We start from the raw sequence: 20,000 nt of genomic DNA on the forward strand, positions 1-20,000 counted from the left end.
TTTTTTCTTTTTTTTTTTCTTTCTTCATTTTCTTTTTTCTTTTTCTTTTTATTTCTTCTTATCTCTTTTTTCTTTCTTTTTTCTTTCTTTTTTTCTTTTCTTTCTTTTCTTTTTTTCTTTCTTTTTTTCCTTTTTTTCTTTTTTTCTTTTTTTTCTTTCTTTTCTTTCTTCCATTTCTTTCTTTTTTTCTTTTCTTTCTTTTATCTTTTCTTTATTTTTCTTTATTTTTCCCTTTTTTCTTTTTTTTTCTTTTTCACTTTCTCTTTCTTCTTCCATTTATATATATATATATATATATTATATATATATATATATATATAAAATATCATCGCCATGTAACCATATTAATTTACATCAATTAGATATTTAAAAAAGCCAATCTAAACAAACAAACAAAAACAAAAGCAAAAAAGCCAATCTAAACAAACAAACAAAAACAAAAGCAAAAAAAGCCAATCTAAACAAACAAACAAAAACAAAAGCAAAAAAGCCAATCTAAACAAACAAACAAAAACAAAAGCAAAAAAGCCAATCTAAACAAACAAACAAAAACAAAAGCAAAAAAAAGCCCATCTAAACAAACAAACAAATTTCCATTTTCTCTTATGATAAAACAAACAGACAAGCAAATAAATACAATTAAAGCCAAATAAACAAACACATTAACAAAATAGACAAACAAAAACAAACAAACTTGTCGCGCAGAACACGTTTTATACATTAATTCTCACGATAACAATGAAACAAACAAACAAAAAACAAACACACTTCACACATCCTTTCGTGTTGGAAAATATTCGCTTTTTTTTCTTACTAAAACGGACAAAAAAAATTAAAGCAAACAAGCCAAAAACAAACAAACACACTTCACACTACTTAATATCCTTTCGTGTTAGTCTTTTTCTCTTGATAAAACAAACAAACAAATTAAGACAAACAAGCAAAAAACAAACAAATTGAGACATACAAGCAAAAAACAAACAAATTAAGACAAACAAGCAAAAAACAAACAAATTGAGACAAACAAACGAAAAAAAGACAAGCAAACGAAAAACAAACAAACAAAAACAAACAATTTAAGACAAACAAACACAAACAAATTAGACAAACAAAAAAAACAAGCAAACAAACACATTCAAACAAACAAGCAAACACGTCACACAGATAATTTCCATTTATTTTTCTCTCACAATGATACGTACGAACAACAAACAAATAAAAACAAACACATCACACGTTTTAATATCCTTTCGTGTTATACAATCTACATGTTTTTTTTTTCTTTCATAATAAAACAAACGCACAGACAAACAAACACACTTCACACTTTTTAATATTCTTTCGTGATAAATTTCATTCTTTTTCCTCATAACAAAACGAACAAACACACACACACACACACACACACACACACACACACACACACACACACACACACAAACACACACACACTTCACACTTTTTACTATTCTTTCGTGATAAATAAAATTTCATTTTTTTTCCTCATAACAAAACGAACAGCCAGATTAATTTTTTTTTTCTTAATATCAAACAAATAAATCAGAGACAAACACAAACAAACAAACACTTTCACACGTTCCTTTCGTGTTAATTTTTTTTTTCTCTCTCTCTCTCTTTCGTGATAATACGAAGAATATTCAAACAAGTAAATCAGACAAACAGACAAACACACTTCACCTTCTTAAATACTCTTTCGTGTTAAATAATTTCCTTTTTTTATATAATAATAAAACGAAAAAAAATCACACTTCTTTATATTCTTTCGTGTTAAATAATTTCCTTTTTTATATAATAAAACGAAGAAACAAACAAACATAACAATTCTTAATATCCTTTCGTGTAAATTAATTTTCATTTTTTTCACATAATAATATTTTTTTAAAAATCTTTTTCTTCCTCTCGTGATAACACGAACTCGAATACATTTCCAGATGTCATAATAATAATAATAATAATAATAATAATAATAATAATAATAATAATAATAATAATAATGATAATAATAATAATAATAATAATAATTTCACTTCTGAATATCCCTCCGTATCAGATAATTTCCGTTTTTTCTTAATAACCTCCATAATTTTCGTAATTTTTCTCCCTCTCATAATAACACGTTTTTGATTACATTTCCAGATGTCATGATAATAAAACGAAAAAACCAACAACATTACACTTTTTAATATCCCTTCTTGCTAAATCATTCCCATCTTTTTTTTTCTCATATAAACGACGCACCAACAAACAGATCAAAACAAACAAACACACACTTCACACTTCTTAATAATAACAAAAACAGAAACCAAAAAAAAAAAATCGCACTTCTTAATAACCTCCATAATTTCCATCCTTTTCTCCCTCTCATAACAACACGAACGCGAGTTCATTTCCAGATGTAAAGGTTATCTTCGCCTCCCGGACGGGTTTCACAACAGGGATTTCCCTGGCAGCAAAGGCCTCGTCGGGATCGGGTATAAAAATTAGCTCGTGTCTGTCAGCGAGTTATTCTGTTTGTAAATCTGTCTTTCTGTCTGTCTGTCAGCGAGTTATTCTGTTTGTAAATCTGTCTGTCTGTCTGTCTGTCAGCGAGTTATTCTGTTTGTAAATCTGTCTGTCTGTCAGCGAGTTGTTCTGTTTGTAAATCTATCTGTCTGTCACTGAGTCATTCTCTTTGTAAATCTGTCTGTCTGCCTGTCTGTCTGTCTGTCTGGGAGTCATTCTGTTTGTTTACCTCTCTGTCTGTCTCCTTGTGCGTTTGGTGCGTTTACTATCATTGTGTGTTTTTCTATCTATTTGTCTGGGTGTTGCTGTACATGTCTCGCTGATTATCTATCTATCTGTCCTTTGGGCTACTTAACTATACATTATTCAGTTTATGTATTTGTCTATTCATCATTCAGTGCATCTAGCTATCCCCTTGAGGTTTCGGTCTATTTTTCTATCTATCTGATTTATTATCTATATATCTATTTATATGTATACATGCGCACGCACACACTCACACACACACACACACACACACACACACACACACACACACACACACACACACACACACACACACACACACACACGCACGCACACACACACACACACACACACACACATACCTGTATGCATATATATATATATATATATATATATATATATATATATATATATATATATATATATATATATATAAATATATATATATATATATATATATATATATATATATATATATATATATATATATATATATATACATATATATACACTTTTTTTTTTCAAGTGCCGTGTCCTACAAGGACGTTGGCGATCATGGAGTTCCATGATTTTCTTGGCAATTTAGAGCGGTGGTTTGCCGTTGCCTTACGCCCGGTGTTTTTATCGAGTCACCATCTCTATTTACCCGGTACTGGGACCGGCACTGACTTGGGCTGGCTTGCCCACCCAGCGGCTAGGTAGGCAATCGAGATGAAGACCCTTGCCCAAGGGAACAACGCGTCGACCGATGACTCGAACTCAGATTGCCGTCGTGACAGTCTTGAGTCCGATGCTCCAACCACTCGGCCACCGCGGCCTATATACATATATCATCATCATCAATAACGGTATGCTCATGTTTGAGCAGCCGTGGACCTCTCCACCATCCTTCGCCACTAAACTCGATCTTACGCTTTTCTTTCCGCTTGTACCATCGACAGCCCGCAAATATCTGATATTGTCGCTCAGTCTTGTCTTCGGTTTGCCTCTTCCTCTGTTTCCTATCACCATCCCTGTCAGCAAGTTTTTCTCAATACTTTTACTTCTCATTACATGACCAATAAACTTTAATTTCCTCTTGTTCAAGATGTCCAACAGTCGGTCTTTACAATTTATTTTTCTCAGCACTTCATCATTCGTCTTCTTCTCTGTCCAGCTAATACGCAGTACTCGTCTGTAACACCACATTTCAAAACTATTGATCTTTTTCTTGTCTATCTACTTCAACACCCAACACTCAGAACCATATGATGCAATTGGGAAAACTAATGAGTTCAATAACCTCAGCTTTGTCCGTAAGGTAATGCTTCGGTCTTTCCAGATGTTATTGAGAGCAATTGTGGCGCTTTTGGCAATGGTAATTCTTCTTTTTATCTCCGGTGAATCATCATATGTATTAGTTAAAACAGCTCCAAGATGAGTGAACTCTTTCACATTTTCCACAATCATTCCATTGATTGTAACATGTTCATCATTGTTCATTGCCGGTTATCTTTGAATCTTCATGATCTTAGTTTTCCTGGCATTAAGAAACAAGCCAGCCTTTTCGCTTGCTTCTCTAACTTTATCTAGTAGTTGTTGTAGTTCAGTGATACTGCTGGCAATCAAAACTATATCATCGGCGTACCTCAGATTTGATATTTTGTATCCTCCAACATCCACAGTTCCTTCAAAATTCTCTAGAGCACCTCTCATAATTGTTTCAGAATATATATTAAAAAGGTGCGGAGACAGAATGCAACCCTGTCGTACTCCTTGTTTGACTTCGAACCATTCTGTTAACCCATAAGTGGTTCTTACAGCTGCTTGTTGTTGGTCATACAAGGCTTTTATTATTGGATGATGTGTTTGGAAACTTCATATCGTACATGTTATTCCAGAGGATATCGTGATCAACAGTATCAAAAGCTTTCACATAATCGATGAAACACAGGTATAGGTCTTTTTGATGTTCTCTGTTTTTCTCTATGATCAATTTTAATTTTAGAATCTGGTTTCTGGTACCTTTTCCAGGGCGAAAACCCGCTTGTTCGTCTGCAATTTCCTCTCTTAACTTCAACTTCATTCTTTCAGCAATAATTTTCAACAAAATTTTGCTGCTGTGACTTATTAAGGCAATTGCCCTATTATTGTTGCATTGGAGTGCGTCACCTTTTTTAAGTATGGGAGTAAAGACTGATTTTACCCAGTCTTCTGGCCATTTTCTTTCATTCCATATTTTTGTACAGAGTTTGTAGAAGAAGTATTCAACACTTCCGCCAGCATTCTTAATTAGTTCTGCTGTTATTTCATCTATTCCGGGGCTCTTGTTATTCTTTACTTCTTTTATGGCTTTTATAACTTCGTCCAGCAGTGGCGGTGGTTCATCCTCGCTGTCATTGAGTCTAATTAATGTTGTTGTTAGATCTTTATTCTTTTTGTATAAGTTGGAACAATATTGATTCCATCTATCTTTGACTTCTTTTCCATCACATAAAACAAGTCCATCTTCAGTTTATATACATATATACTGTACACTATTCATACATATAGGCCTACCTAGCCACTGGGTGGGCAAGCCAGCCCAAGTCAGTGTTGGTCCCAAGCCCGGATAAATAGAGGGAATGATTACCTAGAAGGTACCACCGGCACTCTCCGTGGAAAGGAACTGGGGACCCTACCACGTACTCACTCCAAGAGCATCACAACATGAAAACTACAATTTAGTGTCATGCTGTGACCACGGCGGCTCAGACATGAACCTACCGTTTAAAAAAAATATCATACATATATATTTACCCCTGTATCTATCTATCTATCTGCCTCTGCCTTTTGTTTTTCTCTCTGTCTCCCCTCCTTCTCTCCCTCCTTCTTCCTCTTTCTTCCTCCCTCCCGCTCCCTCTCCCTCATTCTAAACATGCATTAGCGGCAGGACTTCCATATGAACTGCAGTAATAGATAGATAGATAGACAGATGGCTGGATAGACGGAGAGATGGATGGAGAGCTGGAAGGAAGATTGGATAGATGAATAGATAAATAGATGGATAGATAAATAGATAGATAGATAGATGGTTCGATAGGTAGATAGATGGTTCGATAGGTAGATAGATAAACAGATAGATGGATAGACAGGTAGATAAATAGATAATAAATGGATAGAAATATAGACGGATAGATAATTAGATAGCTAAATAAGTAGATAGGTAGATAAGTAGATAGATAGACGGATAGACAGATAAATAGTCTTATAAATATTCAAGCAAAAACCTTCAATAATGCACAAGGTTTGCAACTGAACTCATTCCGGATGTTTCTCGTTCAATGAAAAATAATATTCATGTATTTTTCCAATAATATATAATATGATCTATTTTGTTAAGCTGATTCACGAGGTTGAGTCAAATGTTAAGAAATGAAAATAAAAACTTTCTTTGTTGTCTTCATCATTTCTATCTGTATTATATTTGTTTTTATGATTATTACTACTGTTACTGGTATCATTATTACTATCATTATTATTATTATTATTATTATTATTATTATTATTATTATCATTATTATTATTATTATTACTATTATATATATATATATATATATATATTTTTTTTTTTTTTTTTTTTTTTTTTCTTTTTTTACTGTTATTATCTTTGCTGTTTTTACCATTACTATTATTATTATCATTATCGTTATTATTTTCATTGTCATTATTTTCATTAGTATTATCATTATCATTATTATTACAATTATCATTATTAGTAATATAAGTATTATTATCATCATTTTTACTACTACTACTATTAGTGTTGTCATTATAACATCAATATGATTATTATCACTATCATCATTATCGTTAACACTATTGTTGTTGTTGCTGTTATTATTATTATTATTATTATTATTATTATTATTATCATTATTGCTATAATAATAATAATGATAATGATAATAATAATAATAATAATAATGATAATAATAATAATAATAATAATAAAAATAATAAATATTATTATTATTATTATTATTATTATTATTATTATTATTATTATTATTTTATCATTAACATGATCATTATGATGATGATGATGATGACAATGATGAAGATGAGGATTATTATTATCATTGTTATTATTACTCTTATTCTTATTCTTATCATTAAATGCCACCATTAGGGAAAAAAAGAAGGAAATAGAAAAAATAAAACATTCAAGAAAGAAGAAAAAAGAAAAGGAAAAAGATAAAAAAAACGAAATATAGTCTTTAGAAATATAAAGAAAACGAAAAGAAAACGATAAAAAGAGAGAATGAATGAAAATCAAACAAAAGCATGAGAGAGAGAGAAAAAAAACATGAAAAAGACATACCAACAATGTAAGATAATAATAATAATAATAAATAATAATGAATATAATAATAATGATAAAAATAACGATAATTAATTATACTGGTAATATACTAATACTAATATAATAATAATAATAATATTAATAATATATTCCTAATAATAAAAAAAATGTAGTAATATAGTAGAATACATGAATGATGATGATGATAATAATAATGCAATGAAATAAGTAAATTGAATAAAATCGAAATTGAACCAGAAGCCCTTTTTTCCATAGGCGGAGTCAGATATAAACAGCTGCAATCTGCTGACTTGAATTTGAAACTGCACTGCACACTGCATCATTCAGTGACAGTGATGATGTTATTGAGGATATTGTTGCAGTAAGTGCTAGATTAAATGTGTGTGTGTGTGTGTGTGTGTGTGTGTGTGTGTGTGTGTGTGTGTGTGTGTGTGTGTGTGTGTGTGTGTGAGTGTGTTGTCTGTGTGTGTGATTGTGATTGTGTGTGTGTTCAGAATGTACATATACATGTGTTCTTTTCAAATTCCCTTTGTTATGGGGATATGTAATGTGAAGCAATATAAAATATTCACCATCTATGACTGTGATGTGATCCTAAGAAATATTTTTCACCGTTAATTGATACGAAAAAAGCACTAAACATTTTCACTAGACCAACATACCCTAAACAACAAAACATATATATTGAAAATCAACGCTACTCTCACAGGTAACAAAGTACACGCTTTGATATCAAAATGCTTTCATATCACTAGGGCCAAGGCTTAGAAGAGAGAGGTTTATATCCGTATGCCAAATTAGCACATTTCGATATGTCATGTACAGGCAATAAAAGTCACTGTTTTTACTATGTCATTTATGCTTTAACCTTGGAAATATTTAGGCCTCCATGACAAATGAGATGCGGGGAAGAATCTCAAACAGATTCATGTTTTGTTTACAGAATGCGTTTGTATGATCAAAAGACTATTAAGAGGATTTATATTAAGTTCTACGTAATCGTTGTACTTATGGTGTACGTAACCACGACAGCAGACGACCAAGAAACACGAATAAGATGAAAAAAAATCGAAAGAAAAAAAAAAGTTAAAGAAAGAAAAACGAAAAATGAGGAGAGAGAGAGAAAAAAAAAGAAGAAAGAGAGAAAGAAAGAAAGAAAAAAAAAATAAAAGATAAAAAAAATAAAAACAAAAAAAACCAAAACACCAACCCAAGCCAAATTATTTAATATTAATAAAAAAAAAGCGGGAAAGGGAAAGCTCGGGCCTTCATCCGTTCCGAGGACCCCCTAACGGTGCGTTGGATTTTTTGGTTTTAATCGTGCCGTGGGTTTTTCTTCTGCGCTCTGAAAATTTTTGTAAGCCATTTTTTTTTTGGGGGGCCGGGGGGGGGGTCTTTTTTGGTGTTTTCTGGTTGTTCTTTGTTTAGGATTTTTTTTTTTAAATTTTTCCTTGGGGTTGTAGGGGGGGGGTTTTTGGGGTTGTTTAAAGTGTTGTGCGGTTTTATTTTTAAAATTTGTTGTTTTTTAATTTATTTTTTATATTTTTTTTTTTTTTTTTTATTTTGTTTTTTTTGGTTTGTTTATTGTTTTTTATTATTATTATTATTTTTTATTTTTTATCTTTTTATTATTGTTTTGATATATCAAGATTGTATTATGTTTTGGTTACCTTATTAAAATTAAGTATATAAATTGTTATTATTTTTATTTTTATTATATTGTTATTTTTTTAAATTTATTTTATTATTATTATTTATTATTTTTTTTATTATTATTTTATTATTATTATTATTTTATCATTTTATTCATTTTATTATCTATCTTTTTATTTTTTTATTATTTTTTTTAAATTTTAAAATATATCATATCCACGTTTATGTTATTTTTATATCTCATTGTTATTTTTTAAAATTATTTTATTATTACTTATTATTTTTAATTATTACTTTATTATTATATCATTATTATTTATTATTATTATATTATCATTATTATTTTTATTTTTATTATTATTATTATTATTATTATTATTATTATTATCATTATTATCATTATTATTATTATTATTGTTATCTTATATTTTTAAATTTTCATCATCATCATCATCATCATCATCATCATTATCATCATTATTATCATTATTATTAATATTATCATTATAATTATTTTTATCATTACTACTACTACTATTTGTCATCATTACTATTATCATCACTATTATCATTATTATTATCAATATTTTTATTATCATTATTACCATTATTATCATTATTACTGTCAACATTGTTATCACAACAGCTATCACTATCATTAATATTTACCAATATTCTAATATCATTAGTATTAACAACACCAATATTCATATCATTATAACCATCACCATGAATATAGTTTCTACATTTTTTTTCAACTGAAGAGTATCAAGCTTATTCATATTAATAAATTATTAAATTATGAATTATGAATTAAATAAATTAGATTAAATAAATTATCAATTTTATATTAATATATAGAAATCAAGGTAATTTTATGTCGAGAAGAAAGGAAAAGTTAGCGTCAATGACTGTGCATGTTTGGCATTACTCGTTGGGAAATCGGAAAAAATTCCCTAGTCTCGGAAAAATTCCCTAGTCGTCTCGGAAAAATTCCCTAGTCGTCTCGGAAAAATTCCCTAGACACTGAAGTCGAGAAATTAATTTTTCATCTGTTTTTTCTTTTCCAGGATTTTTGGAAAATATTAATATGAATTATTAGAAGATGGAGAGGGAGTGAGAAACGGATGATATGAATCGATCTTAGGTAGAAAATATAAAGGTGCTTTCATCAAAGAGAGAAAGAAAAGGGTGAAGCTGAAAAATAACCTGAAAAATAAACCTCCCCCCAAATCTATCAAGACTTTCCCAAATCAGCCCCAATTTCCCCCAAATCTCTCCAATCCCCCCCCCCATCTCCCTAAATCTTCCCCAGCCCCCCACAAAACCCCCCAAATTTCCCCCAACACCCCCCCAAATCTCCCCCAACACCCCCAACAAATCTCCCCCAATCCCCAACAAACTCCCCCCCCCAAACACCCCCTCAAATCCCCCCCCAACCCTTCCCCCACCCCCAGACACCCTCCCACCCCCTCCCATCCCCCCAAAAAAAAGAAAACTTCCCCTGAAATCTCCCTGTGTTTCGCTCCGACGCCGCCGCCATGACCAGCCTCGTCCACCTCGGGAGAATGTTTTACTTAGTGAGTCCCAACGGTACGACTTTCCACGACCCCAAGGACGTGCCCAAATATGTGAATGAGGTATGATTTGCATTTCACTGTTGTTGAGTGTTTTTATGTAATGAGGAGAGGTATTGTTTGCATTTCACTGTTGTTGAGTGTTTGTATGTAAATGAGGTGAGGTATGATTTGCATTTCACTGTTGTTGAGTGTTTGTATGTAATGGGGAGGTATTTTGCTTTCACTGTTGTTGAGTGTTTGTATGTAAATGAGGTGAGGTATGATTTGCATTTCACTGTTGTTGAGTGAATATATGTTTGTATGTAAATGAGGTGAGGTATTGTTTGTGTTTTAATATTATGGTGAATGTAAAGGGTTGTTTGAATATATATGTGTGAATGAAATATACATTTTTATGATGATGTTGGTAATGATGTAGAGTGATGGTGATGAGGAGAGTGATGATGGTGATGGGGATAGTGATACTGATGGTGATGGGGATAGTGATACTGATGGTGATGATGTTGAGTGATGGTGATGGGGATAGTGATGATGGTGATGGGGATGGGATCTGTGGTGATGGGGGTAGAGTGATGGTGATGGGGATAGTGATGATGGTGATGGGGATAGTGATACTGATGGTGATGAGGTAGAGTGATGGTGATGGGGATAGTGATGATGGTGATGGGGATAGTGATGATGATGATGATGGTGATGATGGCGGTTTTGATAGTGACGATGATGGTGTTGGTAATGATAGTGATGACGATGATGATGGTGTTCTTGATGGGTTTTTGGGGGTAGTGGGGGTTTGGTGAGGATGATAGAATAATGATAATCATAGATAATAATACAGAATAAGACAATTGTTATTATTGAAATTTTACAATATTATTTTTAACGTCACATCAGTATTCCTTTCCCTTATTATTTTTTGTTTTATCATTGATGTTTTATCATTGTCATATTACATTAGTTTATACCTTTTCATTATTATACCATTATCATAAACATTTTTGGGTAATTTGTTATTATTTTTATCATTATTTTTATTAAATTTATTATTATTTTTATTATTATTATTATTATTTTATTATTATTATTATTGTTTTTTGTTTATCATTATCATTTCATATTATTAATACTATTATTATTATTGTAGTTAATTTTATTTTCCCCTTTATTATTATTCTATCATCATTGTTGTTTTTGTTTTATGTTATTGTTATTTCATTATTTTTTATAACATCAGTATCAGTATCTTTATTTTTTCATTTCATCATTTTTATTTAAATTATTATTTTTTTTTTTTTATAATCATCTTATATCTTTAGTATTAATATTACAATATTACTTTTATAATCATATCATCACTATCAGGTAACGGGAAAAAATTTTCAAAATTTGGGACAAAAAAAAAAAAAAAAAAGCCTTTGATTATCCAAAAAATTATCCAATTTTCATCTAAGTTATGCCCAAATCTGTCACGAATGACCTTTCTCGGCTTTCTCAAGACTCCTTGACCTTGACTCTGACTTGACCTCCCCTTTGATGCTTGTTTGGTGAAACCGTTTTTTTTTTTTTTTTTTTTTTTTTGTAGGTTTTTGGTGTGGTTGTGTTTTTTGTGGTGGTTTTTTTGGGTGTGGGTGTGGGGTATTTTGTGTTTGTTGTTGGTTGTTGTGGGTTTTGGTGTGTTGTGTTGTTTGTGTTTGGTGGGGGTGTGGTGTGTGTGTTTGTGTTTGGTGTGGTGTGTGTGTGTATTTTTGGGGTTTGGGTGTGGTGTGTGTGTGGGTGTGGGGGTTGTGTTTGGGTTTTTGGTTGTTGTGTGGTGGTTGTATTTTTGTTTTTGGGTGTGTGTGTGTGTGTTTGGGGTTGTCTGTGTGTGTGGCACTATTTGTACGTAATTTTACAGCTTTTCCTTTAAATCGCCGCCAAAAAGCCCCCTCCCCAGACTATCCTACTTCATCCAATAATTAACCGAATACTCCCCTTCTCCTTTTTCCTCCCCCCCCCCTTCCCCCTTTTGGGGTTTCCCCCTCTTCCTCCCCTTTTTTCCTCCTCCTCCTCCTCCCCCTTTCTCCTCCTTTCCTCCTTCTCCTCCTCCTCCCCCTCCCCTCCTCCCCTCCTCCTCCTTCTTTCCTCCTTTTCCCCCTCCTCCCCCCCTCCTCCCTTCTCCTCCTCCTCCTCCTCTCCTCCTCCTCCCCCAAACCCCCTTTCTCCCCTCCCCACCTCCTTCCCCTCCTCCTCCTCCCACCCTCCCATTCTTTCTCCCCTTTCCAATCCCCCTTCTCCCCCTTTTCCTCTTCCTCCCCTCCCCTCCCCCCTCCTTTTCCCCCCCCATCCTCCTCCCAACCCCCCCCTCCTCCCCCCCCTCCCCACCTCCCCCAAACCCTCCTCCCCCCCATTTCCCCCCCTTTTTCCTCCCCCCCTCCCCCCCCTCCTCCCCCCATTTTCCCTTTCCCTCCTCCCCCAGGCGGCGTCGACCTTTTCGTGATCTTCCCCTGCTGGAGTGGCGGGGGCGGCTGGGCGGGGAACCCGGCGAGGTGAACGCGCCAAGTCCCTCGGGCTCGGGATCATGCACGGGGCCCACGCTGTGAGTGCGAGGGTGTGGGGGGGGGGGGTGGTGGGGGGTTGGGGGGGTTTTGGGGGGGGGTTGGGGTGGGGGGGGGGGTAAGGAGGTGGGGGGGTTTGGGGGGGGTTGGGGGGGGGGATAAGGGGGTGGGGTGATTTTGGTAAGGAGGGGGTGGGAGGGGGGTTGGTGGGGGGGGGGGGGTTGGGGGGGGTAAGGGGGGGGTTGGGGGGTGAGTTGGGGTGGGTTGGGATGGATGGGTAAGGAGGTTGGTTGGTGGGTTGGGGGTTTGGGGTGGGGGGGAAAGCAGTTGGGGGGTGGGTGTGGGGGAGGGTGGGTAGGGAGTTGAGGGGTGGGAGGTAGGGGGGGGGGAAAGGAAGGGGTCGGGGGGGTTGAGAGGGAGAAGGGGGGGGTTTTTTTGGGGGGGTTTTGGTTTGTAAGGAGGGGGGGCTGGGGGGTTGTGGGTGGGTAGGTGGATAGATAGAGAAGATGGGACAGATAGATAAAAAAAGTGGGTGGATAGGTAGATAGATAGAGAAGTAGAAATATAAAGTAATAGATATATAGATGGATATATAGATAGATAGATGATAAAAGTAGGTGAGCGGGTAGGTATATAGAGAAATGAAAACAGATAGATAGTAATTGGGTAAAAGGATTTTCCCCACCCTTTGCAGTACTTTTTTTAAGGGAAAACACGTAAGTCTTTACTTACAGCACTCCTCGAAAACCGAGATTTTAATACGATAATCAATCTTAAAATATTCTTGATCATTAAATGCAAATCAACAACTTCAGATAGAATGTTTTTTTTCTTTTTTGGCCTGTTGGTTTCTCTCTGTGCGGGGAAAATTTTATGCAAGGATAAAGAATGTGTGGGTGTGTGTTGTGTGGGGGGTGTGTGTGTGTGTGTGGTGTTGGGGGTGTGTGGGGGTTGTGGTGTGTGTGTGTGTGTGTGTGTGTTTGTGTGTGTGGGTGTTTGTGGGGTTGGTGGGTTTTGTGTGGGTTTTTTGTGTGTGGTGTTGTGTGTGTGTGTGTGTGTGTGTGTGGTGTGTGTGGTGTGTGGTGTTGTGGGTGTGGGTAACCAAAATAGATGAGATATATATATTTAAATATATATATAATTATAATATATAACAAAATATAAAATTTTAAAATATATATATATATATTTTATATAGATAAATTTAAAAAAAAAGCCACACACACACACACACCCCACACACCCACCACACACCCCACCCACACACCCCACCAAAACATATACACATGCACACACACCACCAACACACACACACACAACACACACACAACCCACACCACACCATTACACATGCACACACACACACACACACACACCACACACAACACCACGCACAACCCGCACGCACGCACGCACGCACGCACGCACGACCGCACACACACACCACGCACGCAACACACACACAATACACACACAAACATACAGAAATATATATATAATTTAAAAATTATATAAAATAATAATAACAATATGTAAAAAAATGTAGAAAATGGTAACATAAGAAAATTTCATTATCTATTATCATCTATTTTTCCCTCTATTACTATCTATCAAAAAAAAAAAAAAAAAAAAAAAGGTACCACCCCGCACTCCCCTGGAAAGGAAAATGGGGACCCTACCCCTACTTACTCAAAGCATACAACGTGAAAAATACAATTAAGATCATGCTGTGACCACGGCGGCTCAGACATGAAAACCCACCGTTAAAAAAGAGATCTATTATTATCTATCTATCTTCTATCTGTTACCTATTATTATTATTATCTATTCTTATTATCTTCTCTCTTCTCCTCTCCTCCTCTCTCTCTTTTTCTCTCTCTCTCTCTAATAATATATATTATATATATATATATATATAAAATATAATAATTATATAATAGCAGAAGATAGATAGATTTAAAAAGATTGACAAAGAAATAAAAATTTTATAGGGGCAGATAAATACAATTTTAGATAGACAGATAATGAGAGATAAGTGCATAATACAAATACATTCTAAAAAAAGATAGCATAGAGATACAGATTTTTTTTTTTTTTTAACATCTGTTTGAAACTTTATCCCTCAAAACTGTCCCTCTATTTATAATCCGTCGTCCAATCCCTTAATCCACCATGATCCTTTCTAATTTGTTTCCCCCCCAACCATCCATCCACCCATCCACCCATCCACCCATCCACCCATCCCCCCATCCACCCCCCCCCACCATCCATCCCTCCAAACCCCCATCCATCCCCCCATCCATCCCCCCATCCACCTCCATCCATCTCCATCCAAAACCCTCCCTCCCCCCACACCCATCCCCCCATCCACACCCCTCCTCATCCCCCCATCCCCCACCCCTCCATCCATCCCTCCCTCCACCCATCCATCCCTCCCCCCCACCATCCACCATCCCCCCCATCCATCCATCCATCCACCCCTCCCATCCCCACCCCCCACCATCCATCCATCCCCAAACCACCACCTCCACCCCTCCACCATCCATCCACCCCTCCACCCCCATCCTCCCCCAACCCCTCCATCCACCATCCATCCCCCATCCCCATCCCCACCCCCATCCATCCACCACCTCCACCATCCCTCCACCCATCCATCCATCCATCCATCCATCCACCCTCCCCATCCACCCATCCACCATCCATCCACCATCCTCCACCATCCATCCACCCCCCCCATCCATCCATCCCTCCCCCAAACCTCCATCCACCCATCCACCATCATCCCCCATCCATCCATCCATCCACCCCTCCCTCCCCTCCCTCCACCCACCATCCATATCATCCTTTTACCATCCACCCATCCCTCCTCCATCCCCACCACCCCCCAACCCATCCCATCCTCCACCATCCACCCTCCATTCATCTATTTTTATCATCCATCCACCCCTTTTTCATTCATTCACCCTCCATCCATCATCTAAACATCCATCCCCATTCATTCTTCTCCACCTCCATCCCCCCATCCATCCCTCCCCCATCCATTATCTATCATCTTCCCTCCACCCTTCATTCATTCATTTTATCCACCATCCCTTCATCATCCATCCCCCATTCCATTCATTATCCCCCTCCATCACCCCCCCTCCCTCCCATTTCCCTCCCCTCCACATAACATCCCTTGTTCCATCCACCCTCCCCTAATTATCCCCCCATCCCCTTTTTTTCCATCACCCATCCACTTTGTTTCATCCACCTACATTTGTTTTCCCCCCATCCCTTCCATCCACTTGTTCCCCTCCACCATCCCTTCATCATCCCCCTTTTTTCCATCCACCCCTCCTTTCATCCCCTTGTCCCCTCCACCCATCCCTTCTATCCCCTTTGTCCCATTCACCCATCCACTCATTCACCCCACCTTGTCCCCTCCCCCATCCCCCCATCATCCACCTGTCCCATTTACCATCCACTATCATCCACCTTGTCCATTCACCATCCACTTCCCATCCCCCTTGCCCTCCACCATCCACTTTTTCCCATCCACCCTCCCTTTAATTCCCCCTTTTCCCCCTCCACCTATCACCTTGTCCCCTCCCCCCATCCCCTTATCATCCACCCCCCCCACCCTCCCCTTCAAACCCCCTTTTTCCCCTTTACCTCCCTTTACATCCACCTTTCCCCCCCACCATCCCCTCATATCCACCCTTTCCCATTTCCCCCCCCATATCCACCTTTCCATCCACCTATCCACCCGTCCCCCCCCCTCCAAACCTCTCCCTCCACCTGGGGGTTTACCCTCCCTTCATTCCCATTGTTCCCCTTCATTGGGCCCCCCCCCTTTCATTATTTCCCCCTATTACCTCCATTGCCCAAACCCCCCAACCATCAAAATTTCCTAAATTTTTTAAGTAAATTTTTTTAACCCCATCCCTATCTCCACCCCGTTCGTTGTCCGCGGTTTGGTCCCAGGTGGTTTTTGTTGTTGTTGTTGGGTTTGGGTTGTTGTTGTTTGTGGTTTTTTGGGGGGATTTTCCATACACCCCCCAACACAACACAAAAAAACCACCCCCAACCACCATTCTTTTTTTCCTTTTGGTTTGTTTTTTTTTTTTTTTTGTTTTTTTTTTTTTAACTTTCAAACACACAACAAACACCACACCCACACACCCCCCCCCCAAACCCCAAATCTTAATGAATTTTAATAATTAAAATTTTAAATTTTAACTTTTCTATTCTCTACAACCTACCGCCCTCGGGCCTATTTTCCCGCATCACCCCTCCCCCCAGGATAACCTGTGTGGGGCCCCCAAAGGGGTTTTAATACCCCTCCCACGGCCTGCCCTGGTTAGCCCTCATTTTGGGTTTACCCGGCCCCTTTTTTCCCCCCTTTTTTGTATTAGTAAATACCCCCCCGGTTTTGGGTTCATAAAAAGGGGGTTTAAAAATGGGGCCCCTTTTGGGGGGGTTTAATACCCCGTAAAAAAGGGCCAGGTTAAGACTTGTGTGGTTTGAATTGCCACTTTTTTCTTTTCTTTTTGTTATTTATTTTAAAAAAAATTTTTTTTTTTTTGCTTTTTGGGTCAAAAGATGAGGTTTTTTCCTTTTTTTGAGGTAAAGGGAAATTTCCCAAAAACGAAAAAATGCCGGAAAGTGGCGTTTTTTGGAAAATTCCACCCTTTTCCCGAAGGGCGGAATTTCTGGAATTTTTTGAATTTTGCCAAAGGGAAAAAAGAAAAGGTAATAAAATGAAGTATTTCTTGCAAAAAAAGTCTTTTAACCGGGGCCCCCCAAAAACGAAATGAGTTGTTTTTTTTTCCCTTTTCCCCAGACTAAAAAGCCCCCCCAACCCCCTCCTCCAGGAGGAAAAAAAGGGTGCCTAAAGAAACCGGCCAAAATCCTTCATTTGGGACCCAAAATTTGGTACTTAAAAAAGGGGGAAGGGGGAAAATCGCCCCTCGTTGAACACACGTTTTTTTGGGGGGTAGGGAAGGGGCGGGACGGTTTTAGAGCAAAAGGTGAAAATGGGAAAATTATCTGACTGGTTCTCAAAATGAATTTGTCTTTATCGGCTAAGATTACGACGAGTTTTTCATTCGAGTCACCGGCCCCCGGGGTTTTTTTTTGGCAAGGAAATTATGATTGTAAAGATGGGTTTAAACCGCCCAAGTAGTCCGGTCCCAAACCCCTTAAATGAAGGGGGGGGTTAAAGGAAACGGGTAAAAAATTTGAGAACTTTTATCAAAGGGCGAACCCCCAAAAAGTTTGGGGTAAAACTAAAAAAAAAGAAAAAAAAACGTATATTTCTTGGGCAGATTATGCAAGTTATCCGGGGTTAAGGGAGCCAACTTGGAACTTCTTTCCCATTTGCCATTGGTTTTCTGAAACGTTTAGAAAACCAAGGGGGAATTATTTCAAAAGTGTTATTTTTTTCTGGATTTTCGAAACGTTAAGAACAAACAGACAAAAAGAATTTAAACGTTTTTGTTTTGTGTTTTTGTTTAGCGTTTTAAAAAAAGGATGTCTTTTCTTTAATTTTTGAACTTTTTGTTACGAAACGTTTTTATCTAAATTTTTGTTTTTGGAAAGTTTTGTTTTTTGGGGTTTGTTTTGGTTTATGTTTCGGAAAAGTTTTTAATTTTCTGAACGGAGGAAGAAACGTTTAAAATTTTGTTGTTAGATTACTGAAAATTAGAAAGGAATTTTTGGCTTTAGCTCTTTTGTTTTTCTTTTTTTGGGGGGGGGGGGGGGGGGAAAGGTGATCTGGGAATTTTTGAAAACCAAACGGGTTAAAATTTTTGGGGTCTTTCACTATTTTGGCCCCGGGGCACCGGAATCCGGTTGAAAAAAAAAAAGAAACAAAAAAAAAAGTTTCAAGGCTCCTATGTTTTAAGTTGCATTGTTTTGGGAAAAAAAACTGTTTTCCCAAAAAAGGCCTAGTTTTTCGAAGGGGGGTTTTAAAGCAAAGTTTTTTGTAATTTTTGGTGGGTGTGTTTGGGGGTTTTGTGTTGTGTGTTTGTGTTTGTCCCCCCCCCTTTAAGGTGGTGTGGGTGGGAAAGAAGGAGATAGAAGATTTGAAAAAAGATAGGGTTAGGGGGTTTTTGGGGGGGGGGGGGGGAGAGGGGGGAAGGGGGGGGAGAAAACCCCCCCAGGGAAGGGAAAGCCCGGGGAAGAAGGAGAGGAAGGGGGGGAAAAAAAAAGAAAAGGGGAGGAGGAAAAGAGGGAGAGAATGAAAAAAAGTAATTTAAGAAAGGGGGGGGGAGAGAGGGGAGAAAAGGGGGGGGGGAGAGAGAGGATCTGAGTTTAGATTTATTGAAACGTTTTGATTTAGACGTTTTGATTTCGAACGTTTATGATTATCTGAAACGTTTATGATTATCGTTGTCTATGATTATCTGAAACATTTATGATTATTAGTCTGTGATTATTTTCAAGTCTGTTATTATGCTAAACGTTTAAGAAATATTTTCATTTCATTTTGCACCATAAGGAATGATCTGAAGCGAAATTTTGAGAAAACCAAACGGGAACTTAAATTTCAAGGAGGTCGTTGCGGGACCTGATTCTGGCACCCGTAGGCACCGAGGCACTCCGGTTAAGAAACAAAAACAAGAAACAAAAAAAAAAAGAAAATTTCTAAGGCTAGCCTATGTTTTAAGTTGCATATGTTTAGCGGTAAAAAAGAGCAATGTCTTCCTCCACACTAGGACCATAGTTAAGCGAAGGACGTTCTACTGCTAAAGGTGTGTGTGTGTGTGAAGTGTGTGTGTGTGTGTGTGTGTGTGTGTGTGTGTGTGTGTGTGTGTGTGTGTGTGTGTGTGCGCCCGCGCCTTGACAGTGTGGCTGAATGGACCGCACTGGGATAACGTCTCTCACTCGCTCTCGTCCCCAGCTCTTCTACCTCGAGAAGATCTACGAGAAGGCGCGGAGCATGAGCCGCTGGAGCGACTCCCTGAGGGCGGTGTTCTACGGGCCCGGCTGGGTCCCCGGGGCGCCTCGCCTGGGGGACCCCGACGGCTTCCCGGACGTCAGGGCCCCCCGGGGGAAGTACGACCCCCAGATGCCCGCCTGGTTCATGGCGTACACGGCTCTGCACTTCACTCTGGCCTTCGGGGCTCAGCAGATACT

At 37.4% G+C, this 20,000-nt stretch overlaps 2 protein-coding genes across 2 annotated transcripts in view; both read left to right on the top strand.

The window, feature by feature from the left end:
* LOC119584819 (alkylglycerol monooxygenase-like) overlaps positions 1-2,166 on the top strand; it is an 8,091-nt gene extending 5,925 nt beyond the window's left edge. The window contains exon 5 of the mRNA XM_037933461.1: positions 2,158-2,166. Within this exon, the coding sequence (XP_037789389.1) occupies positions 2,158-2,166 (9 nt within the window). The remainder of the gene's footprint in view (positions 1-2,157) is intronic.
* A 17,530-nt stretch (positions 2,167-19,696) lies between these two features.
* LOC119584909 (alkylglycerol monooxygenase-like) overlaps positions 19,697-20,000 on the top strand; it is a 1,712-nt gene continuing 1,408 nt past the window's right edge. Inside the window, exon 1 of the mRNA XM_037933526.1 lies at positions 19,697-20,000. This exon is cut by the window's right edge and continues 16 nt beyond it. Coding sequence (XP_037789454.1) covers positions 19,720-20,000 — 281 coding nt within the window. The 5' untranslated portion in view covers positions 19,697-19,719.

Source organism: Penaeus monodon, chromosome 18 (assembly GCF_015228065.2).
Source record: "Penaeus monodon isolate SGIC_2016 chromosome 18, NSTDA_Pmon_1, whole genome shotgun sequence".
NCBI lineage: Eukaryota > Metazoa > Arthropoda > Malacostraca > Decapoda > Penaeidae > Penaeus > Penaeus monodon.